Genomic DNA, 17,828 nt, shown 5'->3' on the forward strand with positions numbered 1-17,828 from the left:
CTATTACCCTCATGCCTGCCTTTCCTCTCACTCTTCCTTCTTCCTTCTTCTTCCTTTTGGGTCTTATGGTTTCTTTTACCAAGCCAAAGTATAGTGACTAAAACTCCTTGTGTTGTGTCTATGACATTTAAGTCTTAGAAACCCATTATTGCTTACTACCACTTACATTCAAATTGTAGCATCATCTCATAGTTATGGGGAAATACACGATGGTAAGTGAAGAAATAGAAGCGTTATCTGCAATCATTTCCATGATGAAACTAATAGCATTTTAAAACAACTGTCTTAATAGATAGACTGTTTCATCCTGTAATTCAGCAGCAATAGTAGTAGTAGCTCCATGTAGCCCTGGCTGTACTAGAACTCTGCAGAGCAGGCTGGCCTCCAGTCTGCCTGTCTCCCAAGTGTTAGGATCAAGGTGTGCAGTGCTCCACCCAGGCTGCCTGAGTCTCACATAGAAGCTCCGTGCAGTGAAAGCAGTGGAACCATTTTATTTCATTTCATCAACAATTTAATCTGTCAGGGCTGAGGAGATGACCCAAGGAGTAAAGGATCAAAGCTTAAGTTCCCAGTGTCCACACAGAAGCTCGGTGCTTAGAGCCGCAGTGTAAGACGATGGCTCTAGAGATAAGGGGAGGGCAGCAGAGTCAGATGCGCAGCAGTCTTCACACACACACACACACACACACACACACACACACACACACACACACAGAGGGCAGCAGAGTCAGATGCGCAGCAGTCTTCACACACACACACACACACACTATCTATCTATCTATCTATCTATCTATCTATCTATCTATCTATCTATCTATCTCTGGATAATTTAACCTGTCTTTGATTATTAGGAATTTAAGTCATGGTCATTTCTGGTATTTTTATCAATATAGACAAAGCTGACAAAAATAATTTTTTGAAAAGTTCCTCAAGTTAAATCACTAGGTCAAGATAAATTGAAATATGGCAAGATGGCTTCATCGTGTCCTGAGAGCCTGAAGATATGATTTGATCTTAAAACTCACAATAGAAGCAAAGAATCACCTCTCACAAGTTGTCCTCCAATCACACATCATAAACAATGAATTTTGCATAACTAGGTAAATGGCTAGGAAGATGGCTCAGCAGGAGAAGTGCTCTCACCAAGCTTGACAGCCTGAGTTTTTGATCCTCAGAACCTACATGGTGGCAGGAGAGAACTAACTCAGACAAATTGTCCTTTAAACTTCACATGTGTACTATAGAACACACACACACACACACACACACACACACACACACACACACACACACAAATTTGTTTTTTTAATTTAAGGAAAAATATTAAAAAAATTCTGAAGGCATAAACTTAATGAACTGTATACTATAGCAATGTACATGAGAAATCATACTTCCCTCGCCCAGAAAATAACTTATTCCTTCCTTCTGGTTAAAGCTAATTCTTATCTTTCAGGGAAATATATACCATAATTTTATTTCTTTTCAAAGGAACCTCGAAAGTTAAGCTATGCTGAAGTGTGCCAGAAGCCTCCTAAGGAGCCGTCTCCGGTTCTTGTCCAGCCACTGAGGGAGCTTCGGTCCAATGTAGTGTCTCCCACCAGAAACGAAGAGAACGGAGCTCCTGAGAAGCCTGTTGAGAAGCCACAGGAGAAACCGGAAACAAGGGCTAGTAAGGATCATTCTGGCTTCCGAGGCAACACCATTCCCCGGGGAGCAGCTGGAAAAATCAGGGAACAGAGACGCCAGTTCAGCCATAGGGCTGCACCTCAGGGAGTGACTCGACGGAATGGGAAGGAGCAGTACGTGCCACCCAGATCACCAAAGTAAAAACAGCTCTAACAAAAACTACTCAGAAACTTCTCTTCCCACTAAACTTGAGCCGCTGTTGAACTGTTTTGAGGGGAGGAAGTAGCCAGGAAAGAATGGGAAGTATGTCCCCAAATATTACGGATTTTGGAATTGTGAGTAGGAAGAGCCCAAAATTCATCTCTAAATGATTTTCAAATGCTGGAGGATTCCAATCAGTATAAATATATATAAATATATATATATACACACATATATATAAATATAATTTTTCTATTTTTGTTTTTGATTTTAATTTGCAGGGATTTTCTGCCTGGAATCAATTTTGAGGGTTCAGATTTAGCTTGGGAGAGAAAACAAAAAACATTATACATCCTTCAGTATAGGAGATGAGGGAGTGAGAGAAAATATTTTTTGAAGAAACATTTCTGTAAAAATTAGAAATTACTTTTTTTAATCTATTTAAAGTTTGGCTTGAAGGATGCTCTTCTGACTACATGGCCTTGTGTTGCAGAGCAGATGAGTGGCTGGGGGTCTGTTCTGGGTCTGAGTGTGCACAAGTGATTGACGCCAAATCTGTTGTCACGTAGAAAATGATTTCAAAGCTGAATGTAATACTTGAGTCGATTTTCTTTGTAGTTTGGAATTTAGTTTTTTGTTTTTTTTTTTTTTGTTTTGTTTTTTTGTTTTTGTTTTGACATTACTAATACTGTATTGTATGAGCAAGCTGTTGAGCTCTGATTGTGTATGAAGCTGTGACTACCAATCAGTTTGATATTCAAGGAAAGCATGGAGATTATTCAAGAAAAAAAATTGAAAATTCTGTTTTAGACCTGAATACTGGATAGGTCAAAAAGATTTCAGAGGTTCAAACTGCCCTGTGACTTTTTTCCTTTTTAAAAATTTTTCTTGTTTGTTAGTCTCTGTTGTTAAGACTGTCTACCCCCAAAAGCAGAATAACCATTTACTGAACTGTGTGTTTCTTACTACTTTGACCGGTTTAATCAAATCATATAACTATTCTAAGCTGCATAATGGAATATTGAAAGATTTTACTCAGTTAGAAATTAAAGTCCCAGGATGGTACTGACCTGCCAGTAATTTAAAGAATGAGATAGTGCTTCTCGATGTGGGGGTGAAAATCTCCAACTCTGGCCTCCAGAGGCAGGCGCGGCAGGTGGGTCTCGGCTCTCGTCCATCCAGGACTCTACCTCTCTCTAGTGTCTGTCTAAGAAAAGAAAGATGAAACCGTTAACTGTCTTAAATGGTATAAAAGAAAAACTCAAACATTCATTTGGGGAATTTGTTTACAATATTTATCATTTTTCTTTTACTTACCCCCAAGTACAGTTTAGAATTCACAGACGAAAAGGATTTTTTGAGATAAAGTGAAAAGTGGTTGAAGAAAATAAATGCATAATTTCTCGGTGAATAAAGTTGTAGCTGTCATACATTAAATAGGTAAAGTTACATGCTGGTATCTAGAAAACAGCTCAAATATGAAAAAACCATGTTGCATTAATCTGTTTTAAGTCAGATCATTTTTACAGTTTTATGTAGGGTGGTGGTTTATTTTACTTCTTAGGGATAGTTTACAATAGTAACAACTGTCCCTTACATTAGTGAGTTACGTATGTACAAATTGAAACTGTAAATTGTGAACACTGGAAAAGCACCATTGTGACATAAACATCGTAGTAATATATTTAAAATGAATGTAAATGGAAGTTAAATTACATTACTGTGAAGCTTCACCTTCCACCTCTGAAGTGTCTGAGATTTGTGTTCGTGGGTAATTCCTAAGAGCTTTGGAAACACTGCACAGTCCGTGTAACCCAAGTTATTATTTCTTTGTAACTTATTACTCAGCTTGGCGAGCGCTTTTGATTTGATGGATTGATAACATGGTATAATATATTTACTTAGTTGGAAACAATTATTTCTACATACTTTTTTTTTTTCTAAATATCTGCTAGATGAAACATACAATAAAACTACCTGTACTAACATTTGGGAGAGCTTTAGAAAGTATTAATAATTGTCAGCTACATCTATGATAAAAGTGTTTATTCTGGGTTACTTAGAAATGATAAACATTTAAAGTGTTAACATCTTATGAATGCAGTGGATCAATAGAATAAACATTTTGCAAAAAATCACTTGATAAGGATTATAAACTTTATTTTTGCACTTAAAATGAAAAATACTGTTTTGTTTTCTCTAAGTGTGTCACAGATGTAGTTTCCAACTTCTTGCTGGTTTGTGTGGCTTACCAGTAATCCATTACTTCAGGTTGGTTTTTGTACAGTGCTGCCCTTGAACCCAGGGCCTTGCAGAGACCCCATGAGTGTCATAGCACTGAGCTGTCCCTCCAACTCCTAAAGGTCTGGTTGAAATTCAAGAAAAATTTCCTCTTAAAGCAAGTATATTCTTGGGTGTTTTTTCTCCAAATACTGAGTGTAGCAATTTTTTAAAGCATAGGATTTTTATTTCAGTTTCCCTCAGTATTTGTAAGTAGCTCCATTTGAATGGGGGTGTGCGGGGAGGGTAATGAGTATGAATGTGTGCTATGTATTCTCAGTGTGTATTTGACAGTTACTTCACTGCAGCGTGTGTAAATGATGCCTGTGAGTCCTGTGAGACGTCAGAGTTTATTCTCACCTCATGGCTTGCATTATTGAAGGCCACACGTAGATGAGATGATGCTGATGTGCCCCACAGTAGTGCCCCACAGTTCCCACTGCATGGAGAGCACAGTTCACACAAGCTCATCACGGCGCACTTCAGAGAGAAGGTGCTTAGAGGGGCTGGCATGGCAAAACCTTCTCCTTCTGTCTTCTGTCTTGATATCTAATCTTTAATCTGAATAATCTCAGTTTTGCCAATACTCAGTGGCGTTGAAAAGATCTGTCTACATTCTTCCCCGCCTGTGTTGGAGACGGATGAAACCTTCCAATGACAGGGGTTTGTTGTCCTACCTGCATATCTTTCATACAATCAAATGTTATGCAGAATTTTAATTTATTTTTAGTTCCTAAAGTTAAGGTAGCTTCAATATTATTTCACATTCCTTTTTCTTTTTAAATAACCAGATTTGCTTTGCAAAGACTTAGGGGCGGAATTAAGTTAGTATCTTTCACTTAGGGTAAAGAGGACAAGAAAATATTATTTAAGAGTTAGGAGCACTTTGTCTAGTTTTGTTAGTTATGTATGGCCTTAATAATCAGTCTCTTGGCTTAAATGTTCACTGGTTTTGCTTTGACACAGTTGAACAGCACTGGGGTTCAGTTCCTGATGCTTGTGTTGGCAATATATATTAACCATATTTTAAGAGTATCATTCTGGCTTTTTATGGAAAAGATAAAAATCAAACAGTATATTCCTTTGAGGGTTTTTTTAATACGTAAATATATATAAATATAATATATGATGGATTTTTTCTAATTTTTTATATTTCCTTACAATTTGGTGGCTATTATTCTAACTACTCTTTGGCATATACTAAGTAGCTAGTCTGGGCTTTCAAGAATATGCATGGGCATTTCAGTTTTTATTAGCTGAATGAGGACATTTTGAATTCTCTTAAGTCACCTGATTATTAAATAACAATGTTTATTTTTAAAACTAACAATTTGTTGTGTCTTATTACACATTACACAGTCCTAAAGGTGCGGCTCTGATGTCTGCGAGCTGTGGGCCAAGTATTCTGTTATCAGTTCTATAGCACAGAACACTGACTAGAAATGTAAAGAGATACCCACACCAATGTTCTGTTACTGTTTTTCCAATGATTCAGGTGTCCATTGAGTGACGTAACTTAAATGTTGGGGGAGTGGCGTGTCAGAACCAGTTATCTGGCTTCTGTTTTGTCCATAGCTTAGATTTGTTCTGTTGTCAAAACTGTCCCCTGCCCTCCCCTCCCGTAACAATGGTGTGACACATACTCATGCATAAACTGTTAAATGAGCATCTTTGTATTTGTATTGTTTTCAACATTGCCAAGGTGCTATGAGAAATTAAAATTACAAAATTAGAAAAAATAAAATTATTGAAAAACAGGACTGGTTTCTTTTTTCCAGGTTGTTTGCTTCTATTGCTGTTGTGTTTTTCTAGGTCAGAAGTTCTTGTTGTTTTCATGTCTGGGAAGAGGGTATTTTATTTGTAGCAGAGAGCCAGTAGTTAAGTTTTATGATTCCAGGATTTTCCATTTTCTCTGTCAGCTACAAAATGACAGGGCAACTTGAAGCTTCAGGATTTTTGTCTTGGGGTGGGTTAATGGCCTGCCTCAAGCGTGTATCAAACTAAGTAAATGATTTGGGCTCTGCCTTATTTTCTTATTTAATTTTATTTCTACATGAATGGGTGTTTTGCTTACATGTATGTATGTGCTCCGTGTACATGCATGGTGCCCACAGAGGTCAGAAGAGAGTATTGGATCCTTTGGAACTGAAGTTAGAGACCGCTGAATGGATGCTGCTACCTGAACCCCAAGTCCTATACAGTTAGGCCTGGTGAAATATCTTTAACCCCAGCTCATGGGATAGTAAATTGTCTCTGAATTTATGCCTCTCTGCTCTTAACCACTGAGCCATCTCCAGCCCAATCTGTGCCATCTGTAAGTCTCATCTTTCACATACCTTAAGTGACTTTTTCAGGTCCTCACAACTTGCATAAGCCTGCTGTTTTTCCTTTCCATTCTGGAAATACCCAGTCTTTTACCCTGAGGCAGAGGTGATAGTAGCCGTCGGAAAGGCAAGTTTCTGTGAAATTATCACTGGAACATAAAGGAGTAAAACCAACGTCTAAGTCAGGAACAAGTGTGTGGCAGTTTTAAGTTTTCGTTTTAAGGTTTTTTTGTTTTTGTTTTTTTATTCATTTACTATGTAAACAGTGTTCTGCCTGCGTGAATGCCTGCGGGTCAGAAGCGGGCATCAAATCTCATTACAGATGGCTGTGAGCCACCATGTGGTTGCTGGGAATTGAACTCAGGACCTCTGGAAGAGTAGTCAGTGCTCTTAACCGCTGAGCCATTTCTCCAGCCCTTGTTTTAGATTTTTAAAATACTAAATGTTAGTAAATGGAATTCACTATTAAAAATTTAAACACCCTTCATAGCCTATTAGGATTTGCTGAAGTGGAAACTTTAAGGGTTCTTTGAAAAGTCAGGTTGGATGGCGTTTTGCTGGGGCAAACACATGAAGGAACTTTTCGCTGAAGAAGACACAGATGAGAGGAATTCTGCTAAAGCAAGCACATGAAAGGACACATGATGAAGGATTTTTTGCTAACAACATGCATGTATTGGTCTGCGTTACACTGCATAGTTGAGCTGCATTTGTCAGAACTCCATAGAAAGAAACACACCAAAAAACTGGTGGTGTGTAGTTTTTACTGTAGTGTTTTGTGCCCCTGGCTGGCTGCAGGTGTGTGCCCACCCAGGAGCTATCTCGAATATGTAGATGAAACACACACACACACACACACACACACACACACACACACACACAAAGCTCATTTTTAGCTCAATGACTGGACTCTTCTAAGCCTCCCAAGGCTAGAGTGCCCTTCCCTTTATTCCTAGCTCAACACTTCTAAATCTGCCTTCAACTTAGTTGCCTGCTTACCTTCTGTGAAGCTCATTGGCCTTGCTGCCCAAGATGATTTTGGGCTGCCCTTCCATGGGCTGCATTCCCTTTCCTTTGGGAAGATCTTCACTGCAGTTCTGAGTCTCTTCCCCCATGTAACTCGATTCTCCTCTTCCTGCCCTCTCCTCTCTCCTAGCCTGTGGGAACCCGGAAGTCCTGCCTTTCTTTCCGGCCAGACATTGGCCACTGACATCTTTATTGATAGATCAAAACCAATTGGGGACAGAGACCTTCAGCATCAATAAGCACAGATTCCCGGTTAAATTGAGACATCAGCACCACTCCTCTACAGTGGTGTACTACAGTTTGCTGCCACTTCCGAGGACTCTGGTTGATTGGATGCATGTGCTGAGGCAAGGCATGTGGAGGACACATGATGTTTGGAGGGAGTATAAAAAGGACTCTACAGGGCTGGAGAGATGGCTCAGTGGTTAAGAGCACCCGACTGCTCTTCCAGAGGTCATGAGTTCAATTCCCAGCAACCACATGGTGGCTCACAACCATCTGTAAAGAGATCCGATGCCGCCTTCTGGTTTATCTGAAGACAGCTACAGTGTACTTATATATAATAAATAAATAAATCTTAAAAAAAAAAAAAAAAAGCACTCTACAGAGTGAGGAGAGCCTGGCATTGCTATGCAGTGCTTGTGGGTCTCCTATCTTCGCTGATCTTTGCTTCCCTGAGAGAGGCACAGCCAGTGTGGTGTCACTTCAGGTCCCTCCTGCTGACTCAGGCTGAGGCTGAGGCCTGGATGTCTCTGCTAGGTCATGTCACTGATACAGAACTGAACTGCTGGTATATCTGTGAAGGGTTTGGGAGTGGATCAATCTGCCACTGCTCAGCTAAACAATGTAAGGCAGACCAATACATGTATGCTGTTAGCAAAGAATCCTTCATCACATGTCCTTTCATGTGTTTGCTTTAGCAGAACATCCTCTCTCCTGTGTCTGCTTCAGCGAAATATTCCTTCACAAGTCTGCGTTAGCCTTTCACGTGTGCCCACTTCAGCTAAATGTTCCTTCACGTGTTTGCCCCAGCAAAACACCATCTAACACAACTGACTTTCCAAAGAACCCTAAAGTTTCCACTTCAACCCTTGCTCTTTTACCTAAGCCGTCCACTCATCATCCACCTCCTGTTCTCTCTCAATCTGAGGAAGATGACTTGCCACCCCCTTATAGGATATCACAAGAAACCCCAGCACCTGGGGCTTCAGCAGCGTTGGCAGGACCTGCAACACTCTGAGCTACTCTTTTACCTCCGTCTTCTTCCTCATTTGTTAAAAATAGCCCACTCCATAAACGATCAGGTGCCTGCCTTGGCTCATGGCAGAGGCTTTCCCTGTCTGTGCCATCGCTCCCCCGACTCGGGAGGAGAAATGCCTTTCATGGTCTATCAACCTTTCTCCATTAGCGATACCTACAACTAGAAGGCCCAGAATCTGCTCTTCTCTGAGAAACCTCAAGCTCTAATCTCTCTTCTAAAGACTATTCATACCTAACAGCCCTCCTGGGATAATAGTTCCTCCAGACCCTCGTCATCACAGAAGAACAGGGCCACACTAGAAGGAGGCCCATAAACTTGTTCATGGGGACAATGGTATATTCACTGAGAACCTTGCAGCCATTGATGCCACCTTCCCCTGAGTCTGCCTGGAACCCTAATATAAATCAAGTCAGGGAGGTCTGGTGATAAAGGTTATCACCAGATTCTTTTGTTTTGTTTTGTTTTGTTTTTTGTTTTGTTTTTTGTTTTGTTTTGTTTTTCAGAGCTGAGGACCGAACCCAGGGCCTTGCACTTTCTAGGCAAGTGCTCTACCACTGAGCTAAATCCCCAACCCCTATCACTAGATTCTTATGGTGGGTCTTCGGATGGCTGCTAAGCACCCCACAAATTTGTCAAAAGTAAGTTAGGTAGTGTAGTGTCTCATGGAGTCGCCAGTTACCCTCTTGGAAAGGCTCCTGGATGCCTACTGCACCTGCACTCCGGCTGACCCTGAGGCACCAGAGGACCAGGCGAGGAATCAACGTGGCCTTTGTGTCAATAGGTCCTTGACGTTCAGAAGAAGATCCAGAAAATCAATGGCTTCAAAGGCAAGAGTTTGTCGGAATTAGCAGAGATTGTGCAAAAGACTTTTAATAATAGAGAAAGTCAAGAAGATAGTCACACTACGAAATGGGCAAAAATTCTTGTTGCAATGCAGAAATCTCAAGGAGATTATACAAGGAGTATAGGTCCTTAAAGACCCCTACGTGATAAAAGCAAATCTGACCAATTGGGCCAGTCTCAGCCTCACCCAAGGCTTCAAAATTATCAATGTGCCTACTGTAAGGAAATAGGATATTGGAGGACTGAGTACCCCGCAAAACCTAAACAGAAACAAGAGCCTACGACCATTGTGGAACCTAAGATTGAGGCTGTCAGGGGTCAGAAGTCCTCTCCTGAGCCTAGGATAACACTAACAGTGTGGGGGCATTCAGTAAGCTTTCTTGTTGACACTGGGGATTGGGGGGTATCATTCAGTCCTCCAGAAGCTTCTGGGACCCATGATAACTCAAACCACTCTGGTCCAAGACGTCATGGGAAATAAACCCCACCTGTGGACCACCAAGCGATATATGGACCTTGGTAAAAAGACTCATGCTTTCTTGGTGATTCCTGAATGTCCTTACCCCTTATTGGGGGAGCTCACATTTATTTCTCTTCAGAAGAGGTAAGGACATTCTCTTTCTCCAGGGAAATCCAGCCTTGGTCTGCGTCCTCTCACTAGAAGATGAATCCCATTCAAGACCAGGGGATCGGGCTGGAGAGATGGCTCAGCGGTTAAGAGCACCAACTGCTCTTCCAGAGGTCCTGAGTTCAAATCCCAGCAACCATGTGGTGGCTCACAACCATCTGTAATGAGATCTGATGCCTTCTTCTGGTGTGTCATAAGAGAGCTACAATGTACTTACATATAATAGATAAATAAAATTTAAAAAAAAAAAAAAAGACCAGGGGATCGAGGAACAGATCTCCCATTGCCCTTCCTAAAAGAACTTACAAAACGGATACCCCAGGTATGGGCTGAAAAATAACCCTCCAGGCTTGGCCTCTAATCTGCCTCCTGTTGTGGTAGATTTGAAAGCCAGTGCTGGCCCTATTAGGGTGAGGAAGTATCTCTTGTCACCAGGATAATGGGGCCCCATATCACTTGTCTCCACGATTATGGGGTCCTCGCTCCCTGACATTCTCCCTGGAGCATAACTCTGCTGGGTGAAGAGCCTGGAGAACAAGGTTATAGACAGATGCAAGACCTGAGAGATAATTAAGAGAGTGGAAAAAAAGGGGGCTGGAGAGATGGCTCAGAGGTTAAGAGCACTGACTGCTCTTCCAGAGGTCCTGAGTTCAAATCCCAGCAACCACATGGTGGCTCACAACCGTCTGTAATGAGATCAGATGCCCTCTTCTGGTGTGTCAGCGACAGTGTACTTATATACATAAAATAAATAAATAAATCTTTAAAAAAGAGAGAGAGAGTGGAAAAAAATACCGAACAGTTCTAAACCCGACATTCCTGAGTTCCCTAGGACCTGACAGACAAATTCACAGTCTTGGACTTGACAGATGCCTTCTTTAGCATCCCATAGATAAGAATACCAGCCACTCTTGCCTTTGATTGGCAAGACCTGGAGAGTGGATTCACCCAACAGCTGACTTGGACTTGACTGCCACAGGGATTTGAAAACTCACCCACTATCCTTGACCTATCCACTGGACCTATGTGGGTATAGGCAGACTGTGACACGTGTGTCTTGGCTCTAGGACGTAGATGGTTTGGTTTGGGCTGCCACTGATGCTGACATTTGCATGGAAGCTGGGGTAAAGGGTCTGTGATGGCTTGCATATGCTCGACCCAGGATTTAAAATTAGCCCCGTTATCTGCCTCAGCCCTGGCTGTACCTGACGTGACTAAGCCCTCCCATTTGTTTGTGGATGAAAGCCAAGACATTGATAAAGGGGTGGTGACACAAAACTGGGGCCCCTGGCAATGACCAGTGGCTGGAGAGATGGCTCAGTGGTTAAGAGCACTGGCTGCTCTTCCACAGGTCCTGAGTTCAAATCCCAGCAACCACGTGGTGTGCAAAGTGCACATGCAGGCAGATCTCTATATGTAATAAATAAGTAAACCTTTAAAAAAGGAAAAGAAATTTGATCCAGTGTGGCCAAACCACTTGACGATTACAGCAACCATTGCTCTGCTGACTGAGGATGCAGACAAATTAACTCTGCGACATCCTCTAACCATAACCACCCTCATGCCACAGAGGTTTTCCAAAGTCACCTGGATCGATGGATCTCAAATTCCCAGCTAACTCACTACTCGTCTCTGTTGCTTAACCACACCCAAGTGCTCTTTGCCCCTAGTACCTCACTAAACCCTGCCATGCTGCTACCTGATCCAGCAATATATGGCTGCTTAGAAACCCTACAATAGGGGTTGGGGATTTAGCTCAGTGGTAGAGCACTTGCCTAGCAAGCGCAAGGCCCTGGATTCGGTCCCCAGCTCCGAAAAAAAGAAAAAAAAAAAAAAAGAGTTGCCTTGGTCACGGTGTCTGTTCACAGCAGTAAAAGGCTAAGACACAGATATCTTTTAGTGTTTGTAGATAACTTCTTGGGATGGAATGATGCATTCCCAACCAAGATGGCAACTGCTCAATTTGTAAGTAAAAAAACTCATCGAGTTCCTCGATTTGGAACTTTGGAAATAATACCTCGATTTGAAACTTCTATGACTTTGGGATCTGACAAGGGACCAGCCATCACCTCTCAGGTTAGTCAAACTTTAGCAAAAACACTGGGGGTAAGGCAGAAAGCCATTGTGCATAGCACGCACAGGTCAGGTAGAGAGGTTGAATGGGACCCTTAAAGAGACCTTGACTAAATTAACCCTGGAAACTGCCAACGGCTAGGTGTCTCTCCTTCCCTTCACTCTCCTCAGAGTTAGAAATAATCTCTATATAAATAGAGCAACCCCCTAAGAAATAATGTTTGGGTGTCCCCTCCTATTCTTCCCTGTGGTAAGGCAGACTTACCAGCTGAAATTTGTAATCATAATATCCGTAAGTCAATCCAGGTATTCCAGGTACTTTGTTGGATACCTCTATGAAGTAGGCTCACCGATCACCCCTCACTGGTTCTAGCCTGGAGATTTGGCCCTGGTTATGAGACACAATAAAGAATCCCTGGTCCCTTGCTGGAGAGGAGCCTGCACTGTGATCCTGATGACCCCAACAGCGTCAAGGTCGACAGGATCCATGCCTGGATCCATCATTCTCATCTGAAGCCTGATCCTCAAAACTCTCAGTTCCTGGACCAAAAATGGACTGTCCGGTCTCATCCGCAGAACCGACTGAAGTTAAGGACATTATTCAAAACGACAGTGGATGGCACCACCACACCAGAGAACCCTCCGAAGATAAGATTTGTGGCAGATTGACCGCTGCCTTTTGTTTTATACTTAGGATAACTTCCTGCTCAACCCTAGGGCTGGCGGGACCTACTTGCTGTAAGCCGAGAACTTCGCTATGGAGACTGACTGATACTAGAACGGGCAAAACTGATCTATACTGTGATGATCACTCTCAGCCTCCAAGAATTGTTACAGATCTTTGTAAACTATGTCTGCGACTAGGTAGCTGGCCTCAAAGTGTTCTAGTCTGTCAGCCTTTGCCTCAAACTTTCATGCCTGGATCACAAAGGGTGCAGGGCTACAACGTAAAAGAACAGCTCTCAGGACAAGCTCAATATGATACATTCCCAGCAGAAACACCTCCTTGTGGGTTCAGTCTCCTGCCGACTACAGTTGCCACCCCTGGGCATGTGAGCCCTGTGTTATCAGTATACTAACCCACTTGTAATTTAGATTGTAAGATTCTTAAGACTTGTAATCCTCTGGTTATAACTCTTAAATATTGGGATCCTTTCCCTCCTTATGCTGACTGGGAGGTTGAACTCACCTAGGGATTTAGAACGTATGTGACAGGACCTTGAGTGTCCTTTACAACCCAGAGATTAGCAAAACCAAGGCACTACAGCCAATGGGACCTCTAACACAAACCCCCAAACCCAGCCCTATAATTAAAATAGATAGATACAACTTCCCACAGTCCAGGGTCACCTTCCATGACCTTCCTCAGTCTGTGCATCTCCTCAGACTGTGCTCCTGGGGGACGTACAGGGAAATGGAACTTATTTCAGGTCCAAAAATCTATTTCCAACCTCACTCTATTCAGATGTATGCCATGCCCCTAACGCTCGTGTGATAAAATTATCTAATTCCCTGGGAACGGAAAAGACTGGCAGCTCCTAAAGGCACTTGGTTTGCACGTACCACAGGCCCATCCCCTTTTCTATCTGTAACTCACCTCACAAACAAAGGGTTGGATTATGTGTGTTTGTTCATGAGGTCTGGTCTTTCCTCTTTCCTGTCACGGCAACCTCTCCCTCCACTCTTCCAGTTCTAAGGTCCCGCCCCAGTCTACCCGCCCAGTCATTGGCTGTACTGCAATTCTTTATTGCCAATCAAATCCAGCTAGGGGCGGAGACCCTCAGCGTCTGGGATCTCGGCCTTTGGGAGCCGAATTGAATTGAGACAGCATTAGAACACCGCAAATCAGGGGCTGGGGATTTAGCTCAGTGGTAGAGCGCTTACCTAGGAAGCGCAAGGCCCTGGGTTCGGTCCCCAGCTCCGAAAAAAAGAACCAAAAAAAAAAAAAACACCGCAAATCACACTTTACGGAGGAATGGCAGGGCAGGATTACAGGAACGAGGCCCTGTATCCTCGCCCTCTCTCACAGAGAGCTGCACCCATTTTAAAGCCATTGTTGTTTGGAATGGGTATTACAGGATCAGCAGCACTGGGGGCTGCTGCTCTAGTTATAGGGTGACAAAATTTCCACCTACTGAGTGAATAAGTAGATAAAGATCTGGCTCAATTACACTCAACGAACTTATTCCTAACAACAAGCAGACGCACAGGCTGAAGTGGTCCTGAAAACCAGTGGGCATTAGATTTGAGGTTCCTCAATGAAGGGGGATAATGTATGGCCCTAGGAGAACAATGTTGCTTCTATGTCCATCACTGGGGATGATTAGAAACACATCGGCTGAAGTCAAATCTAGCATCCTCAGTAGGGAACAAAAAAGACAACAAGATATGAACTGAAGTGGTTTGAAAAATTATTCAATTAGTCCCTTTGGCTAACATCCCTGATTAACTCCCCTAGTGGGGCCACTATCTATATTACTGTTAATGCAGGCTCTTTTTTTTTTTTTAAAGAAAGGTCTCTCTCTCTCTTTTTTTTTTTTATTTAATTATATATGAGTACACTGTCGCTGTCTTCAGACACACCAGAAGAGGGTGTCAGATCTCATTACAGAGAGATTGTGAGCCACCATGTGGTTGCTGGGATTTGAACTCAGGACCTCTGGAAGAGCAGTCAGTGCTCTTAAACACTGAGCCATCTCTCCAGCCTCCTGGCTATGTTTTTATCAACACCTTCACATCCATATCTGGAAAAGGATATCTACAACTAAACTAATAGTCCAAAGAACTTAGAATGAATCTTTATTTTTTTTAAAGATTTATTCATTTATTATATATAAGTACAGTGTAGCTGTTTTCAGATACACCAGAAGAGGGCATGGGATCTCTTTACAGATGGTTGTGAGCCACCATGTGGTTGCTGGGAATTGAACTCAGGACCTCTGGAAGAGTAGTCGGGTGCTCTTAACCGCTGAGCCACCTCTCCAGCCCAGAATGAAGCTTTAGATGCAAGGGCTCCGTAGGATGGGAAGTGAGCCGCTTCATTCGTACTCCATTACAAGTAGTGAAGGCAGAGAGGCGGCTGAGTGTTAAAGGTCCCCGCCGCCCACTCTGGCCACCTGAGTTTGAGTGTCAGAAGTCATAGGCAGAAGGAGAGAACTTGCACAGGCTGTACTCGGACTTACACACATGTGCCATGCGACATGTGAGCACATGCCCATGTATGTTCTTTTCTGTCTCTGTCTCTGTTTGTCTTTGTCTGTCTGTCTCTGTCTCTGTCTGTCTGTCTCTGTCTCTGTCTCTCACACACACACATACACACATACAGATACACATACGTGTATACATGTCAAATTTTTATAGTTTTGGGGTTCTTTTTGTTTGCTTGTTTTCTTTGCTCTGGTGAGATGTCTCAAAGGATGAAGAGCCACTTGTTGATGACTCTAGTGACCCCGACTTTGGTCCCTGAGACCCATAAGACGGGAGGAGAAAACTTGACTCTCACACGCTGGCATACACCCCCACACTCATACCAACATACAGAGACTCACAGATAAGTCTAATAAAAGCTGTTTCAAATGTGAAATATTTTATTATATTTTAAAAATTATGTATGAGTGTATGTATGGGCATGCCTGTATATGTGAGTTCAGTGTCCACTGAGGCCAGATTCCCCTGCAGCCGTAGTTAACAGGCTGTTGCGAGCTGCCTTATATGTGTGTAGCCGGGAGGAATTTGTGATGCCGAGGTCCACTTTTTCCCTCAGGATGTTTGGGTGCTGCAGGGCCATCAGGATCTGGGCCCAGCAGTGAGTGTCAAAGGATAAGGTCTTCTCCAAGGAGTTCAGTGTTACAACCCTTTCAGATGACATTCAGTGAAACAGCTTGTGCTCTTTATTTGGGGTGAACAAGGGATATATAAACCTTGGGGAGCAGGAAGGGGTTCTCCTTAGTGTGAATGTTCATTGACTGAGACCTAAGATATTGGCAATACCTCACTTGCATGGAGATGCGGGGAGTCCTCCATTTTATGCCAAGCTCAGGGAGCTGTATAGTCCTGGTACAACGTGACCTTAGGAGCAGGGTTTCCCAACAGGAATTGAGCTCAGGCCCTCAGAAGAGCAGTGTACCTGCTGAGCCATCTCTCCAACGCTTCTCTTTATAATTCCAGTGAGAAAACTGCCTGTAGTTTAAGGCCAGTCTGGGTGATCCAGTGGACTCCAGACTAGCTAAGGCTGGGGGAAAGAAATGCCAGTTCTTTTTTTTTTTAAGATTTATTTATTTATTATATATAAGTAAACTGTCACTGTCTTCAGACACACCAGAAGAGGGCATCCAATCCCATTACAGATGGTTGTGAGCCACCATGTGGTTGCTGGGAATTGAACTCAGGACCACTGGAAGAACAGCCAGTGCCCTTAACCACTGAGCCAACTCTTCAGTCAGAAAAGCCAGTTCTTTAACATCTCAATCTTTCCCCCAAAGGTAGACACCAGCAATATTCATCTCAATATTGCTGCCATTAAGTTGACCCATATTTGAGCCCCCTGGGTATACACAATATCCATCAGGTCTGGAGATGAGTCCTCAGAATCCTGGAGTTCAAAGACAAGGCAACTAACTGCCCCCAACACATCTGTAGACCACAGCAGTGGTCAGGTGGCTCACTCACTCTCACTGCCCCAGTTACAATGTAGCTAGCGAGAAAGAAAAAATATAAGCAGGTGTGCTATAGCCGTCCCTCCGTAATTCCAGTCTTTTCAAAGCCAAGAGGGAAGCATGACAACTTCAAAGCCAGCTTGGGCTATACTTTGAGACTTTGTCTCAAAAAGAGGAAGAAAGAAAGAAGGAGGAAGAGAAGGAAGGAAGGAAGGAAGGAAGGAAGGAAGGATCAACAATTTGTGTCTTCATTAGCCTTCTACACAATTCTGCTGTAGGCTTAAGTTGAAGATTCCCAGCAAGACAGTGGCAGTCAAGGAGCCATAACCCAAATGTGCAGGGGACACTACACCTGAGCATCTAGAAAATTCCATTTAAAAAAAATTACTGGTGCCTAGGACTCCAGTCTAAAGGGTTTGTGTGCGTGCATGCATGGGTGGGGGGGGAGTGAGAGAGAGGGATAGAGAGAGTGTGTTGTGGGTACATGTGTGTATGGGGTGCCTGTGGTTTGTACATGTGGACACCAGAGGTTATCTTTGGGTGTCTTTCTTTACCTCTCTCTACCTTTTCCCCCCCCCAATAGTGTCTCTGAACACAGACCTCGCTGTTTGGGCTAATTTGGCTGGCCAGGAAGTCCCTGGGATCCACCCCAGCACTGGGGTTCCAAGTGCATGCTGCCAAGCCTGGCTTATCCCCTGGGGGGCTCTGTATCTAGAACTTAGGTCCCTTTGCTTGCTCAGCCAGCAGTTCATCTACTGAACCTTTTCCAAGCCCCAGAATATTCTGCTTTAAATCAGCCCTTGCTTTGTAACGGGCTGCCTCGTTCTAGCAACTTAAAAACAGCAATCATTTGTTTGCACTCTGGTTTGGTCTCTGGGTTGGCCTTTCGGGCTGAGTGGGGTTCATTTAGG

At 43.0% G+C, this 17,828-nt stretch overlaps 1 protein-coding gene across 8 annotated transcripts in view; it reads left to right on the forward strand.

Moving 5' to 3' along the window:
* Larp4 (La ribonucleoprotein 4) overlaps positions 1 to 5,864 on the forward strand; it is a 53,438-nt gene extending 47,574 nt beyond the window's left edge. For all 8 annotated transcript variants that reach the window (XM_087555272.1, XM_087555271.1, XM_087555274.1 and 5 more), the window contains 1 exon segment: positions 1,489 to 5,864. In XM_087555272.1, coding sequence (XP_087411398.1) covers positions 1,489 to 1,827 — 339 coding nt within the window. In that variant the 3' untranslated portion in view covers positions 1,828 to 5,864.
* Positions 5,865 to 17,828: the final 11,964 nt, after the last annotated feature.

Source organism: Rattus norvegicus, chromosome 7 (assembly GCF_021556685.1).
Source record: "Rattus norvegicus strain SHRSP/BbbUtx chromosome 7, alternate assembly SHRSP_T2T, whole genome shotgun sequence".
NCBI lineage: Eukaryota > Metazoa > Chordata > Mammalia > Rodentia > Muridae > Rattus > Rattus norvegicus.